This window comes from Pezoporus wallicus, unplaced genomic scaffold, assembly GCF_028554395.1.
Source record: "Pezoporus wallicus isolate ANWC-B61680 ecotype Strahan unplaced genomic scaffold, APGP_CSIRO_Pwel_v1 contig_6996, whole genome shotgun sequence".
Classification (NCBI taxonomy): Eukaryota; Metazoa; Chordata; class Aves; order Psittaciformes; family Psittacidae; genus Pezoporus; species Pezoporus wallicus.
Genome location: NW_026637899.1, coordinates 2,496,786 through 2,514,171, shown reverse-complemented (window position 1 = coordinate 2,514,171; position 17,386 = coordinate 2,496,786). Strand labels below are relative to the sequence as shown.

The 17,386-nt window shown below is 40.4% G+C and overlaps 1 protein-coding gene across 23 annotated transcripts in view; it reads right to left on the bottom strand.

Moving 5' to 3' along the window:
• The window catches only part of CELF4 (CUGBP Elav-like family member 4), a 748,158-nt gene that overhangs the window by 340,170 nt on the left and 390,602 nt on the right, over positions 1–17,386 (bottom strand). For all 23 annotated transcript variants that reach the window (XR_008972036.1, XM_057408129.1, XM_057408126.1 and 20 more), the window contains exon 3: positions 3,817–3,865. Coding sequence is in view for 22 of the 23 variants with exons in the window: in XM_057408129.1 (XP_057264112.1) it covers positions 3,817–3,865 (49 nt within the window). In the remaining variant the exon portion in view is untranslated. The remainder of the gene's footprint in view (positions 1–3,816; positions 3,866–17,386) is intronic.

The window sequence follows — 17,386 nt, the reverse complement described above, 5'->3', positions numbered from 1 at the left end:
TGACAGCTGCAGCGAGAGTTGTCTAGTGAGAGCTGGAGATATTGTGGATAAAATAAGAAATGGCTCCAAACTTTGCCCCAAACCACAAAACAGGCTAGCAATCTCTCCCTAAGTTTGCAAAACTTCAAGTCACTGGTATCTTCAGACTATTTTTAGAGCTGAATATGAGACCAGGAACCAAGAAAAATCATAAACAGAATGCAAATAATAAAGTTCTTAGGTTAATTGAGATTGAGTATGTTCAGAATTTAATGTGGAGCTATAACTTACAACCCTAAAACCATACTGGACTACCCAATCTGCAGCAAAGTAGCTTCTGTATAGTCAAGCTAAAATTTGGACAAAACAAAGGCCAATGAGAGTTTTTAAGATAGAATAGAGTTAGAGTTACACTCAGGCTTTTCAGAACAAAATACAGATTTGTTGCCTTTTTATCACATTCTATCAATTCCATCACTGTTAAAGTCTCTATAAAATGTCAAAGGACTCTGACCTTCTGATTGGGTATTTGAAGATTCATGAAGCATTTTGTAGTAGGAATACCCCTATATAACATTTTGTAGCTTGACTATACACACACATGCAAAACAGGAACACAAAATGCAAAATTTTCCCATTAATTTAGACTGTTTCCCTAGAGAAATGCACTGAGGATACATTCATTTCTAGTTCCTGTGAGATTAGGCAAATGTAAATAATGCCAGTTTTTATTGAAAAGGACTGCATGTTTTGTCTTGTTCTTAGTCCAATATGGGGATTAACAAACAAAATAATAAAACCAGCACAACTAATAAGGGGCACTCAGCATTTCCATTTTGTTGGGTTGAGTGTGATTGTGCCAAGCAACATTTTGAATTCTTCCCCAAACCTGATAGTCTAAATTCTGGCTCACACACACTAAATGCTAATACACCCATTTTCACTTCAGCTGAGAATAAAGACACATGAAAGGTTAAAGACCAACAAAATCCAGACTCCAGAACAACAGGAAAAAGTGCTGAGTGGAATCTTATTGAGGGAGAGAGTAAAAAAAAAGAAAGGAGAACTTGCTGGAAAATTTGAAGAATTGTGTTTTAGCAAAATGCAGGTATTTGCTCCTATACAAACCACAATCTTGCTTCCTCAAGAATATTGCTCACTATTTCCAGTAAAAGCCTCCTTGTAAAGTACAGATTGAAAAAAGGCTGCATTCACTGCATTCTTTCTTTAATACCTTAACCTCACACCAAAATTACCCATAAGCCAGAAGATAGTATCCTGGGTGTATTCAGGGTGTATTCAGGGTGTATTCAGGTATTCTTGTGCTGTGCGGAAGAACTGCTTCATTTTCCAAGCCCCACTCTTCCCTCACATCCCATCCTAATATACGGATGGGGTATAATAAGCTACAACTTAAGTTTCTTTGTTGCTGAAGCTGACCTTTATCTTGCAGCCCTAATGAAGTCTTTTGATGTGTTCCTAAGATACACAGCCTCCTTTTTAGCATTCTGTTTGCCGTGCCTGCTTTTACCAGTGGGCTCACGAAGAACGTAAGTTTTCATACAATGCCTCCCTTGGGTGCCAATTGTTCTTTTCTCCCACAGTTGCCCTTGAGTCATGCCATCCCAAAACATCCCCAGCCCAGAAGGATCTAGTCATTGGGGAATTAGGACAACGTGCCTTTCACGTCAATGATGAGTGCACCTGCTTGACTGCTGCATTGTGATCACCACCGGTAGGTGCAATACGGGATGAGGAAAGATGACTGTTCTTTGTGTTGTGGAGATAATTAACTAAAATACAATGGCAAAGGGACTGCTGGTGTGATGGATACTGTGGAATCAAACCACCACCGGAGCCCTTTGCAGTTCAAACCACCCCTCCTGAAAGCAGCTGGTCTTAGCAAAAGAGGTTGAAAACCCTTTCCAGAAAGCCAGGCATGTGTTCTCTATTAGTGATTTGCATTTTTTTTTCAAAAAGAGCGATTGGGAGCTATATACCCTGTAGGCGCACTGAGTAAATTGGCCAGCCTAATTATTATTTTTTGGTATGTCTAATTAAATAGACAAAAGGCCCTCCCTTCACTCTCCCTGTCGGCACGAGCTTCACTGGAATGTGCATAATGTCCCCTCATTTACCCAGGCAGCTGAGCCTTTCCCTTTTCCCCTAGGAGACTGGCATTGACAACTCCTCATGGCTTACCCACTCCTACTCAGACACGGAGCCAGACCGTCAGACAGGAAGAGAAAGGGGGTAAATTGACCTGCTTCTGTTAAAAACCACCAACGATGCTGCACGATGTGAGATGCGTTTGCTGCAACTTAGACATGCGCCACGGCCCTTGATAGCAGAACTTGACATTGCAGAGCCCATCAAATACTTTCTGCCCACTGCTGGCCAAATTCCCTTGAATTTACTTTACGGAAACACTAAAAGTGCAATATTTATCCTTGAGCTTTCTGGCTATTCTCCAGCACTCAGCTCTTCTCCTGCTCTGCAATTGCACAGCACCACAGCCCTTCCTCACAGAGTCTGTGTCATCCTGCTGGTTTCACCACTCCATAACATCAGCCCTTTAACTACAATCTAACGTACAAAGTCTTCCAATGACTTGAGTCACTGGAGAGTTTCAGCCTCACATTGACGCAGTCAGAGCCTCTGGAATCCAAAGCCTTCAACTGAAAAAAGAACATAATTTCAGTGCCTTTTGTGTGTGAAGCATTTTACTCCTTTTAAGTAGCTGTTGCTGGAGATTTCCACTAATGCCAGCATGAAGACAGTTGTCCTATAAATGAGGGAGAGTTTACGTCTGTGGTGGAAATTAAAGAGTTTTCACACATCTAAGAGCCACCTCATTACTAGATGACAAAATCTACTCCCACGTTTACAAGATACATAAACACTCATGTTTTTACTGCATATATGGGCAAAAGTCTCTCTATTTTTTCCCAAAAAGATAGGGATAGAGAGGAAGGAAACACCGCACCATTATATATGTGCGTGTATATGTATATATATATACAAGCATATATAAATGTGCAGATACAAGAAAAAAAGACAAGAATAGTAATTTATCCAGAATAACAGGCCATCTCACACTTTTTCAGTGAGCTCTGTTTTTGATCTGACAAACAGGCCTCTGTTAGAAGAGTGCGGTGAAGTATCACTACATCAGTTCTGGTAGAAAACCTTTTACAGGAAACACCTTATCTCTGGTGATCTATTGAACAGTCACTTAGCAAAGCCTTCCAAATCCACTGTGCAGGATGGAAAAGCAAAAGACCAGCTCCTGATTTCAGCTACACCTGTGCAAATCCTGAATAACTCCCTGGGAATGAGAGAAGTCTTCAGTTTCCACAACAGGTTTATCCAGATAAGCTGATACAGGTGCAGAAAACTGTTACCTCAGAATTTGCTTTTTCCAAAAGCAGAGATGCTTCACCCCAAGCAGAAACAACATGATCAGAGAAAACATATCTCCTTCATCCTAACAAAATTAAACACTTCTGCAGCTCAGTCCAACATGGGTCAGAAAAACCCACATTGCCGTACCGCTGTTAAACTTTGTTAAATCAGGGCCTGATGCTTCACTTCTTAACTAGGCAGATATTTGTTTCCCAGGCAATTGCTGGCACCTGCCTGCCTTTTAAAATCAAATAATAATTGAATATGAGGAAAGTGAGACGAAGTAAAGGAGATTTAATAAAGAGAATCTTAGCTGCAAAGGGAATTTCTTTGGCAGTGATTACGTTACTAATTGATCAGCACATTGCCTGAGAGAAGCCAGAGACAACAATTATACTTAGCACAACGGCTGAAAGCAATGCAGTCAACTACCTCCTCGGCTTTCGCTGTCTGCTGGTTTCACCTGGATCGGTCTGTTCATCTGTAAGAAAAAGCAAAGAGAGACACATAATTAATGGTGGAATCAAGCATTCATATACTGAGGGTTGCTTTGTTTTGTATTTTTCAACCATGCGTATTACTTAGTAACAGAATTTGCACCATGACGGGGAAAAAAAAACAGTAAGCAAGGGAGTAACCACAGAGTGCAGGCTGCTTCTTGGTCTGAAGTAAATCAGTGTCACCCCATTTACATGACAGGGGCTCTGTTGAATCATGCTGGGAGAGAGATCTGAGTCATTTCACACAGGTCATGAAATTTTAAACATAAATTTTTAAATTTCTAATAGTTTCCTCTGGAAATATTTCTGTATCAGAACAGAAATGCTTTGTCCAGGCGTTGGAACCAGTGAAACGTTAATTGCAAATATTTCTTGAGATTGGCATGATGAAAAGAAAATGGAAAAGTGAATTCCACCTCCACTGTTAGCTCATTAGGATAGTCACCTGTAACACAGCAGACTCCGTTTCATACTTGGTAAATGGGATTTGGATCTGATTTGTACATATACTGCAGGAGTGCTAGTTATTGAGATATTTTTTTAATCTGGAGAGGGTAAGATATGAGTCAAAACTTCTGATGTTTTGTCAAAACTCTTTTTCCTTTCTTACATCAGGACATAAGTACAAAAGCCTTGCCACTGTGATGTGAATAGGATTTCTGTTCTTTAACTTATCTCTCACTCAACAAAAGCATTGGAAACCATAATTTTCCCCAGAGCTGCTCACTCCCAGGAGAGAGGGCAACAGATGTCCACAGTCTTCTTCACTGGTAGTGCCTAACATGATGTGGGTATCTGACGAACAAGGGTCAGGATATACCTCTCCTGTTAGTAACTGGAGATGCAGACTGGATCAGAACCAGCTGAGATTTTCATCTGCAAGCCTTCCCTCCTTCTTCCTATATGTCACTTAGAGCAATCCATACACTGTGTTACAGACTATACAACTTTCTGTGTGTAACCACCTCTGAGTGGCATGAAGTTATCACTTAGATTTAGCAGCCAAGGAAAGTGCAAACAGGCATCACAAGGAGCAGGAAGTCAGAAGGCTCTGGGAGTCTCCCAACATATTGCTTCCCAATGATGTCAGACCACAGACTGGCTGATAAACATCACAGAGCACCTTCAGGTGATACCATCACTCCCTTATTTGTTGCTATCCCCAGTACCTTTTGTGGGTAGCAAGGCTGGTATGTTTAGGGTTTCTTTTTTTGTAATTTTTTTTTTTTTTAAGTAGTTAATAATAGTTTAGATTTATTCTAATTGCTCTGCACATGTATTTAGCAATAAACGTTATCAGGCTGGCTGACAAGTAGGTTAAGACGATTGAGAACCTAATAGATCTTGCTGCATTGCTGTCTCAAGGAGAAAATGTACTTAACCATAAACTGACTACAGTTAGACTCACACTTGGGAGAGAAGGATCAATGGTTCCGGACGATACTGAGCAATTCTGCTCCCCTGTATGCCTGTATCATCCAACAAACTCCAGACAGCTGAAGTGTTAAAATCAACAAAGAATCTGGTACTGGGTAAACCTTGTATCAGCCACTGCTTCCGTGACTGCAAAGACCTGTCGCTCACACACTTATTACAACACATTATCAGGACCAGAGGCGATATACTTAAAGGCAGCAGGATGGACATCCTGACACAGGGCTCCTGTAACCACATGGGAGCAGCTAGCTTTTACAGGCATTTAAAGATCCGACATCATGCAGGTGAAGAGGGTAATTTATGTCATGTCCAAATGTCTAAAAAGTGTAATTTTAAGGCACTTTTAAGCTTGGTGTCTGAGATGACAAGGATGAGTGGTCTTCTGTAATGGCTGTTTTTCTCCACTGGACATAAAGGTAGTCTATGCCGTTAGAGTTAGGTGACATAAACCCCATCTTGGTTTCTCACATGCAGGATAATGTAGCCAAGCTACCCAGTTACTCTAACTTCTGCCAGCTACTCAATCACTGCATTTGATTTGCATTTGCAGCAGGTTGGTATTAATGCCATTTATTTACCAAGGATTGACTTGATACCCGTTTGCTTTTGCAGCTGCACACACACTGTATATCATGGATGCCTATGGTGGACAAAATGGCTAATCTAACTCCACTGGCCAGAGAAGGGTGGGCAGAGGTCCCTGGTACCCACTCCAAGACAACCCAAACTCCAAACCTAAGCAGTCACTAAGAGAAATACTCACTGTAGCCAGGAATTTATAGGAGGTATGCAGCATACAGCCCTGACAGGCAATGTCTGGAATCCAAAATGGGTACAGCTTTGCAATGCAGAACACTCCATAAATCTACCAATGTGCATACGGATTGGAAGCTTGCTAAAGGCCATGAAAATCCACACTGGATTTCAGTAAGCTTTAGACCCAGTCTTTATTAGAACTAGACAGAGAACTTCCTACATGTAGAGTCGCATGTGGTCAGTTTGCAAAAGGCAGAGAAAATCATCAGACCCATTAGCAAAACATTTGTTTGGGTGTCTTTTAGGGTTTCTTTTGTCTTTTTATCTGAGATTGGGAAATGAGAAAAAGTAGATGACTCCCAGGAAAAGTTAAAAAAAGAGAGAGGGATTGAGCATCTAATAGAGGAAGAAAAACCTGGGGAAATTAATAAGTAAAAGGTCTGTGTAATTTAATGTACACTATGATTTATACACTTGACAATTTCTTTATAGACCAAAGAGAAAGTGCTGCCTGCACGGAGCCCATAATACAAATTGAGATCATCTTGACATGAAAGACACCAATTATAGGAAGAAACACCGAGAGGAAAATAATTAAGTTTCCTCTCTTCATCTATGGAACAATATTTTATTTATTTATTTTTTAAACACAGAAGTTCTGGGAGCAACGAGATGTCACAGGGAGCAGAAAAAGGCTAAGTGGGAAAATAAAATGGCAGAATGATGTACCTTCCCCAGTCTGGGGAAATGCCTTTTTAGGGAGAAGGGAATTTAGGGGTTCAGGCTTACTGCTGGGAATTGTCATGGGCTTAGTACCTGTCCTGTCTTGGTAAACTCTGAGATTGTGAAAGGAGGAGTAAGATTTTTCCAGTCATCAAATAGGATTAATACCATGGGTATCTGCATGAGATCATAGGAACTACAGACTCATCCCTGTCACTAGAAGTCTTCAAAAGAGATTTGGCAACATGAGGAAAGACCTAGATAGGCTGATCCAGCATTTGAACTGGTAGACAGACTGGATGCACTCTGTTAGGCTCTTCTCTAGGATGTGCTACACCTCTGTCCATTGCAATAGTCATTCTTTCCTCTGCCTACAGGTGGTCTTTGGGCTCTCCTTTGAAATATGATTATGATTCCTTATTCTATATTATCCCTGTTTGGCTGCCACATTGAGAAAAGTATATTGATTTACCATTGGTTAAGCCAGAAAGAGTTTATCTCCTCCCTCTTATTATCTAAAACCTGACTAAAAAATTTTTATTCTCTACATATACTACGAAGATTTCTGATACTGCGGTACCAGAGTGCTTAATAGTCATAAACCCATTGTAAATCAGGACAACATATTTATCCCCATTCATGATTCAGAATCTAAACTGGCCCCAAATTTACTCTGAAGTGCCTCACTCAACAGTGGTGCCATAACAAAGGTGTGCTGAAGACCATGGAAGCACAAAGTGATTTAGTCAAAAAACAAAAAAATAAAGAAATTGGGTTTCTGATTACTTATGAAAGGCCTAATTTTTAAAGGAGTGGCAAGTGAATGGCAAACAAGAGTTTTACTCACAGCTGTGTTCCCAGTGTTGCCTCAGGCAAAGCTGGTATCTAATATTCCCTGTCTGTATTGGAACTATGGGCACTGTGTACCACTGCAGCTGTGAATTGTCCCCATAACAGGAAAAGCGGTTGCCACAAATGCCATAAGCACTTTGGTTCTTGGAGGAGTTAGGACATCAGGTTCTCATTTTTCTTTGATCCTTTGTACATTCTTCCCTGCTTAAAACCACCCTTACTTTGTGACCTTTGCACACGTGGGACAAGATGATTGTACTTGCTACACTTCACACCCTTCATTTTGGCTTATCCTTCCTTTTGCCTAAAACCAACCCATTCAAACAATGCCAGATGTCATCATCTCACACCAACTTGCCACTTGCCCCACCTACCTCCACCCCAATCCTCCCTGCAAGTAGAAACACGACATCATTTTTCATGTCCAATTACAGCCACCGTGCTGCCACTGTTAAAAGACAGCACAGGTACTCCTGTCAAAAAGGGTTTGAGTTACAAGAAGCAATGAATTACAGCAAGCCCTTTTTCAATTCTCTACAGAAATGAAATGTCAGAGCTTGCCACTGTATTTTTCTCAGCACCATCAGCTACAGGCCACTGCAGGAATTAGACAGGGGACAGACGCTTTTCTGCATCATGATTTTTCTTTTCCTAAGGTTGTCATTTTCTCCCCCAGCAACCTTTTTCTGCTCCCTCTGGCTTTGATATTAATTTAGAGCAGGTAGAAAGATCACCTGGGAAAGAAGAGTAGGAAGCAGAGACAGCTGATTCCTCATTGTCTCCATCTTTCTTGCTCTCACTGTTCCTACTACACCTTCTTTTCTTGTTTTACTCACCAGGATCAAGGCTCTACCAAGCTTGAGAATGGACAAATGCAGAAATAAATAGAAGAAGAAAGGAAAAAACAAAAAAACGATAGAGACATCCTGAATAGCTTCAAATATGATCTGAGAAAGGAAGAAAAAGTGAGGATGAGACTGATGAAGATCAATGAAACGCTGTTAATGGTTAGGAAGATGATGTCCGAGGCAGAAGAGAGCCATGTTGAAGGTAATCTGTTGGTTGTGCTTAAGGAAGCTTAAGGAAGAAGTCACTTCAGAAGAAAAAAGCTATTCTAGAGCTTGCATGATCTATAAGGCCATGGAAGACGACCACATGGATCATCTATCTCATAATAGTCTTTCTACCTCTCATTAGAGGGCTTAAGAAGTTTGAACGCTCTGTAAGAACAGATTAGGAGAGGTGATTAAAGCTTTGTATTAAAAACTGTGAAGAAAGATATTCTGTTGCCCATGTTTCCTGAAGTTTCCAAAGATCCATTCTGGTAGAGTGTAAAAAGTAGGTGTTAACCTTAGGGGAGGCCTGTTTCCAGCTCCATGTTGGCCTTCTGGATGAGTCTGAATGTATCACTACAACTACATCTGCCTTTTTCTCAGCTTTCTTTTCTGTGCAATAAAGATAAAAGTACTCTGAAGGTGGTTGACTAAAAAAATGCATCTAAATGTTGGTGTTAAACAAACAAGCAAGTAAGTAAATAAACAAACAAACAAACGAACATCCAGTCATTTCTATGTCTGGATTAGGTAGACAGATATAATGTCAAATAACAAACTTCTCACAGATGTTGTCTATAAATCAATGATGAAACACTTCTGTGACCTCATCAGAAAGGATAGGACGCTGATGTGGCCTAGAAGGTCTTAGCAAATGCTTATTGGGCACTTCTGCATCTTTGCAGATGCTGGGTAACCTCATGGAATAAAATCCCACCCCAGAACAACTTGCTTCCTAAGGAAATTTCCAGAAAAGTTACTTATTTCTTCAGTGTGAGATTTTTTCTGTTTAAGACCTCCCCTCCAAAACACTAAAGAGGAATTTCATTGTAACACTTCTGCCAGCTTTCTGTGGGTTTGTCATGCACACAATAGCAATTTTTTCTGAAGTCAACACAGCTATTTATATGAGTGCTGGCAGGAACGTGTTTGTAGGATCAGGTCATAACTTTTAAGACATTGAGCAAAACCTTCTGTGATTGAAGGCCCTAAGGAAATGCAAAGTATATTAGTGTCAAAGTTGGAAAGGCCAAGAAAATCACCTACAATTGAATTGTGTGTGTAATTGCAAAGTTCAAGTAAATCACTCTGTACCTGATTCTGAGCGACATAATTGAGTTACAGTGATCTAAACTAGACAGCCATAAGAGTGAATCCAAAGCAATCTCTTCTCTCAGAAGGAAAAAATAAACCATCCCAAAAAGCAAAGTCAAGGCCTCATCTCAGGGAAATTTCTGTGAATGTTACAGAATCAGGAAAGCTGCTCTGACATTATTTTGCTACACAACCAGCCTTCTGCATATTGCAACTGTAAGGTATAGAGCAAAAACCTGCCTCCAAGGGAATAGAGGTAAGTGCTGTGGTTGTATGAATTGCCATGTGATTACACATTAAGCATACATTTGTGTGGGCAGTACAAACTGATACGGTGGTGGATTAATGAAGGAACAGATAGAGGAAATATTCTAGGACATTTGGTGAAAATCACGTCTGCTTGCCTTGTGGGAAGCACTCACTAGTAACACATTGCATCTGGAATGACTCTCTCCCAAACCTTTTCTGGGTAGTGGACTCTTAATTCTTCCCTACCACCCTCTTTTCCTGCCTGATGAGATGTGTGTCATAGGCATGTATACAAATAGATGAGAAGACCTGAAATGGGAATGTATGAGATATGAAAAAAAAAATCTTGAGGTGTCTGACCTTTATGAATCAGTCAATGCTCTGGTGCTTACCCCGAGAATGATTGCTGCTGGCCATCCCTGAACTCTGAGAGTATTTTCTATATACCATATAAAAGACATTATAATCCATCCATCTAACTATCGATTTATCTCTCCACTTGTCTTGCGTGTATAGATGAACCTTAAATTCAGTTCAGGTTTGTGTGTAGAAGCCTATGGTTTCAAATCCAAAACTTCCTCCCTACAAAGCTGTTTGGGCTTGAGTTGGAAGAAACAATTGATTTTTTAATAGCAAAATAAAACCTTTCCAGTACACCAAATACTTTGGTTCATATGTGGGGAAGCTGGGCCTGTAGCGGTCTACATCATGGTGCCTCTGGTTTTAAATGAAGTTTGGAAGGATAAAGGGAGAGCTCAACTTGTGGCAGGTTTGAGGTCAATAGGAGGAACAAAACACAGGATGTTTCGAACAGCAAATCTTATTTTCCAAACCAAGAGAAACAGCACTGCTTATAAATATCTTTTTCAAATACAAATCTGTGTGTGAAAGAAAAAGCAGGAGATCCTCTTAAAGCTTTGGGCAGCCACACAGTAAAAGTGGTGTTTCACCTGCTAGACCATGCCGCCACACACTGTATGCCCTAAGGTACTGATACCCTGTCCATGCTATCCAGATGGGTATTTATTTGCACTCATGGATCTTGCTTGGTTTGTGCACTTGACCTTTCTTCTTGGGAAGAAGTGTCTTGCTGGATGCTGACTTTAGTTTAGGAAATGCGTCTTAAATCCCAGACTCCTTACATATTTGAATTGTTACTGGACATTGACTGTACTCAAGCATGTAGAGTCCAAGGACTGGCCCACTGGTGATGGTAAGCTATATAAAGGGTCTGTTTGTCTGTGTGTCCTGACAGCAGAGTGTAAATTCTCAAGGGGCACCCTGCTCATTAAAGCCAGTTCCTTGTGGTTACCATGGACAATCACAATGCAAAATTCTATTCATAAACACATGAAATTCTAATATAAATTAAGTAAGTCTTTTGCTGTCCTTTCCTCCTTTCTTCCCTAATATCAGTAGGGATGAGCTATTCTACAATCTCACCTCTCTTCTAATTTCCCACTTGAGTTTATTTCAAGACAATTTGCATTCAATTTTAAAATGTACCCAAACCATCTTTATCTAAAATAGTTCTTCTGTATCCTTGGCATTTTCTATTAGCCAGCCCTAAATGCACTTAGTAGAAAGAAACCACATTCTCTTTTAGCTTAGATATTGTGCTCCCAAACTCTTTCAAGGCAGAGCAACACCATAATCCACACATATGAAAGTAGCCACAACCAAGATAGCCTTAAACTGCCCAGCATGGCTAATGAATAGCTGTATCTAGGTGACAATGTAGAACTGAAATGAGTGATGTGAGTATGTGCCAAGGTCCCAGATTGGTTTTTCAATGTGTGCTCAGCTTGGGTGTTTGTGGTTGTAGGTTTACCTATGCCTAGTTGAAATCCTGCAGACCTTGTATGTGAACTGTCTCACATTTGCTGTCTGCATTGGTCTGCTCTGAGGTTGCCTAGCCTTGCCTGCACTTTGGAGTATGCTCAGGAGCTGCCTTGGTGAGGAAGTGTGCATAAAGGGAAAGGTGAAATGTCCTCTGTGTGGAGCAACTCAATGTTCTGTGCATGTTGGGCACACTGCACAGAGGCCAGAGGCTTCTCCAGCATGAATGTGAGTGGGGCAGGCAAGCGGGCCAGAGAGGCAGATGTATTACTCAAGGCATTATAGACATAACCCATACCCCCTCACTTAGAGATGAACAAATGTTCTCGTCTTTTCCTTATCCTGAGCCCATGACCTCTGGCTGTTGGCGCTTCCCTGCTGTGCTCTTCATTCTGTAGGCTTTATCACTTCTTCTGAAGCAAGACCCAAATGCCGCCTTTGCCACTAATGGCTGCTTGGCTTGATTCTGCAGACTTTAGGCAAGGCCAAGCTCCATTGACTTCAGTGCTTTGAGTGCAAAAGGAGCTTGGCCACCGTCCATCCAAGAAGATTAGACCTTCTGTGCTTGTGGATTTGTATGCCTGGCCACAAAGATAAGAACCACAGCCAGCCCTTTTACCCATGGAGAAATGCTTTCCACAGCACTGCCATTTAACAAACAACTGAGTAAGCAGTGTAAATTAACTAGCTGCTTTCACCCACTGCCAGAACCATGAAATAAAGGCTCTCTCTTTGACATAAATGTGCAGATAGCCCCAGGGCTAGAACTGAAGCATACCCTCTCCGGGAACTGGAATTGGCTATCACAGGGTTAAGGTTGCAAGCAGGTTTTTCCTTGATACTGGACTAGATCCACTCTGAGCCAGAAAGTGATTTCCGCCCCCCAAAAAATAGTCCTGCTTTCAAGGGTGAAGTGTTCACTGGCTTCCTCCCACCCTCATTTCCTTTCTCCCAAGGGTCAAAGTCACCTGTGGAATAGCTTGCTTCAGTAACAGATTGCCTAGGTCCATTACTAAGGTTCATTCCTCAGTCCTCACCCCAGGTGGACCAGACCTAATCCTATTCCAAGTAGGACATTGTGGCATTTCTGAATCTTAAGGGCTTCCTTCTCAAGTCATATCCCTATCATTATACACGTGGTATGGTTGTGCTCTTCTTTCACTTCTATTAATGAACAAATACAGTATAATTATTTTAAGATAACCAGAAATAAGTCCCATTTGAGCAGAAAAAAGCCCAGCAGCCATGCTACCTTCTACAATGGTTTCTCAAAACTGATTTGAAATAACACCTCAAATTAGATGTGTGAAAACCTTGCCTAAAGATAAAACCCTTAGCTGTGTACCGGAAGAAGGCTGCAGTTCCAGAAGGAGCTGGCAAAGTGAAAATAATGTATAATAATAAAAAAACCCCGAACAAACCAAAACCAAAACAAAACAAGAAAAGACTCAGAGCAAGAGTAAGATTATCTTAATATTGACAGTGCCCCTTTAAAGAAAATCTTTTGTGAAAGGCCTTAGAGCATTAACTTTTTCTTCAGTCCTCTTTTACATCTAGGAAAAGCATAGTGGGGGGATTTTAAGCCCAGCCAGCAGTGCAAGTTAGTCTTCTGTTCCTTACAGCAAAATAATAAGCACAAGCAGGAATCTTGCAAGTATTATCATAGCTTTCAGAAAGAGGTGAAAACAAAAATCCTTAGCTTCTCAAACATTTTCTGAGTTGGGAAAAGCATGGAAGGTTTAAAAAAATCCCCAATCTTTCCAGATTTGAGATTCTCAGAGTCAATGCAATCCCCTATACTAGCTTCTTCTTATACAGAATCAGGCCCTCCAATGCAATAGGAGCTGTCCCTCACCCCCATCTATGCGTAACGGGTATCATCTGGTCCTATGTTTTGACAATTATCTGTAACGTAATTGCCAGACTGATGAGTATTGCTGATTAATTATGCCATCCTTCAAAGTTAATCTGGGTACTTACAATAAACAAACACCCTGGTTGGGTAACAAGGGTGATTTTCTGGGTCTGTTCCACACAACAAAGGCTAGCAGTCTCATTCCATCATGTAGGGATGTGGCTGGGGACTCCCAGGGATTCGTTTCTGATCTGTCATTCATGCGGAGTTATTTCTCCTGTGGTCCCTGACCAAACACTCATTTTCCCCCTCCTGAATGATAAATATTTCCTCTCTGCTGAGAGCTATCCAACAAGAGTGAGGTCTGATACTAATGAATCACTAATGCTTTCTTCCTCTAATGATGCCTAAACATTGCCTTTCTTTCTTTTCCGCCCTGAACATCCACTTTTTTCTTTTTTTCTTTTTTTTTTTTCTGCATCAACATGTACCAAAGCATTAAACAAGACATTCCATTAATTTCTTCATCATCATAACTTAAGCCTGGGACATACCCTTTAAATATTCATTCAGCTATGAAAACTGGGCATTAAAATTTTAATAATGTCAAGCTCATTTGAACTGAGCTCCTGGGGGACTATTACGATACAATTAGAATAAATATGATGATTGATTTGGTGTAAAGGTTCACCTGTCCACATCTGTTAGTGGCCAGAAGCTGCATGCCACCTCTGGCATCACAGCCGATAGCTCCAAGTTATTTACTCCCTTCTTCTTCACCCCCATTTGCTTTTCACTTCCTTCCAAGTTTGACCCCCTCGCTTACTTTTGAGTTTCGTTTGGTTAAAGCTGGAAGAGGTAAACCAGAAGAGACAACTTGTGCAGCTACATTTTCCTTCCTCCTTCCTCTTCCGCTTTGGCATTTGATTAAAGACAGACCGTTGATCAGATCCACCAGAAGTTCAGCTATAAACTTTCTGGTGGTGTTAACCATTAACCTTTATACAGTGTGTGTCTGAACTCCCAGGGACTGATATTTCTGCATGGATCAGTATTAAGCCTAAGCAGCACTCGCATGTTTGAACCAGGGTGGAGGAAAACAAGGTTTGATGCTTTCTAGCAGCATCCTCCCAAAATCACAGCTGAGAAATATTCTCAAAATGTGACACAAAACAAAAAAAATTCAGAGAGGGAAAACGAGCAAGAAATCACACTACTTAAGAAACCTTCCATTTCAAACACAGGATGTTCTCAAATACACAGACAGATAATTAAAAGATTTTGGTCCACTGGGTGATAAGCATATTTGAAAATTTGGGCCAGACTGTACTTTCTCTCTTTGCAGTGTGAATTGGGTGCTACATGGTGTAAATATGAAATGAAATAAATTGGAGCCATAACCACTGAGAACAATTATGTTGGGTTTTTTTTTGTTTTGTTTTTTTAAAAATCATCCACTTTAAATAACTTACTTATTAATTCTTTGAATTAGGGTATAATGCAAGCCTCTCTGTATTTAAAGATAGCTCGGATCTAGCCATTCTTACAAACACTGCTAATGTTTCTAGCTTTTGAAATTTTACCCCCTGCTTCCCTTAAATCCTCAAATTCTGGACCCAAGCAAGTTTTTAAAATGAATTTTAATTCCAAAATAAAAGAAATTCTTAATGCTCAAAATACAGCTTAAAGAAAATGAATATGTGAAAATAAAATCTCTGTTATTTGTATTATCATACATGGTTGCTCAAGATAATTTAGGATTGATGCATCCTTACAGTATGCGATGGTTATTGTTAGAAGTATTATTGGCTTTTCACTGTTTTAAGCTGTTTCTTTCCTCTCTGTACTTTGCTTAAAGCAGATATTAATCCTAAATCTGTCATTTTGCTTCTCAAACTCAGATCAAGTCCAGTTCTTTTTCCTATTCATCATCTCTGCAATGTTTACTATTAAAAAGCCTTGTAAAAATATAAAAAGTTGTTCCAAAAACCTTTTTCTGCTAAAAACTAAAGAAAACAAAATAAATCTTTTGCTAAATTTTATAGAACAAAAGCACACATACATAAATCTTTAGACAAAATCCTTACATTTAGGATCTGTTCTTGATGTCAGCAGGTCATTGTTCTGGTTACAAATCAAGGGGGTTTAATTTGTGTCTAAGGAAATTAAAGCCAGGTTGGATGGGGCTCTGAGCAACCTGGTTTAGTGGAAGTTGTCCCTGCCTATGAGATTGGGTGGAACCTGATGATCACTAAGGTTGCTTCCAACCCTAAACGTTCTAGTCTAATTAGATGAGCTCCTGTGATCATCCTCCTTATTTGCCTTCAGATCACATAACTGATGTGGCACAAGTGAGCTTGTGGGTGTTTCCACCCTGAGAAGCGAAAAGTAGAATTTCCTGGGTTAACATAGCTGTGGGAAATGATGACCATGAATCGGCACTCACTTCTGAAACTGTATCTGATTCCCAAAACCACCCAGAAGCCCAAGACAACCACAGCAAGTACTAACACAGTAACCAAAAGTGCTTATGTGTAATGGGTGTAACTTACTCCTGTAAGATTTCTATATCACTTTGGGGTCTCCCCCCTTATTCCCTTCATTCCCCCCCAAAGGAAGAGATGTTTTAAGACAAATAGCCTATTACACATTACAATATGGAGACGAGAAAGGGAGGTAGTGGTCACTTGGTGTTGATCTTCTCAGAAAGAAAGCAGTTTGAAAGTCTAAAGTCTACTTACTGTAAATGCAAAGTGTGGAAAGATGTGGCCTTGAACTGTTTTTCAAAGTCTATAACCTATCATCTTCTTCCCTGCTTAGTTTCCTCCATGGAGAAAGGGGTTAGACAGTAATCTTTACCTTAAGGGCCTATTGTAAGGATTAATTAGATATTATTCTTACAAAATTGTAAAGTTCTAAAATGCTATATAAGCTCTCAGTGTTATTATAACGTGCCATACTCTGCATAACATATACCGCTGCTATATTACCCCTTGGTTGTTCAAGACTACAGAACTGCTGCTTCTAATTGAGTTAATGGCTTCATAGGTTGGTAATTTAATAAAACAGACTGCTTAAAGCAGCAAGGTTTTGATTAAATGGGGTGTGTGGAAAGGGGAATTTATATTTGTTAGAAGCTCCATAAATCCAAGGTATCAAGGCACAGATAATGCTGGTATAATAGTCAATTATCGAGGGAGGAAGGAAGGACAGAGCTGGAAGCCATAGAATCATAGAATCATCAAACATCCTTAGTTTGTAAAGATCATTGAGGGTCCTCGCAGGACTTCCTCACCCTCATCATTTGACTAAAAGAGCCTTCCAGACACTCCTTGAACTCTGACAGGGTTGGTGATGTGGGGAGCCTGTTCCAGTGACTGACCACCCTCTCAGTGAAGAGCCTTTTCCTAATGTCCAATGTGAATTTCCCCTTCATTTCATCTCCTCATGTCCTGTTGCTGGTCACTAAAGAGGAGATCAGCTCCTCCTGCTCTGCTGGCACCTTTGAGAAAGTTGTAGACCCATGTCATGCACCACCGTAGTTAGATATTTTGGTCTATTTTAAGGACAATGCACAAGTAAGGAACAGCGTGCACATACAGATGTGCTTCTCCCACTGCTCCCACTAATTTTTTGAGAGACAA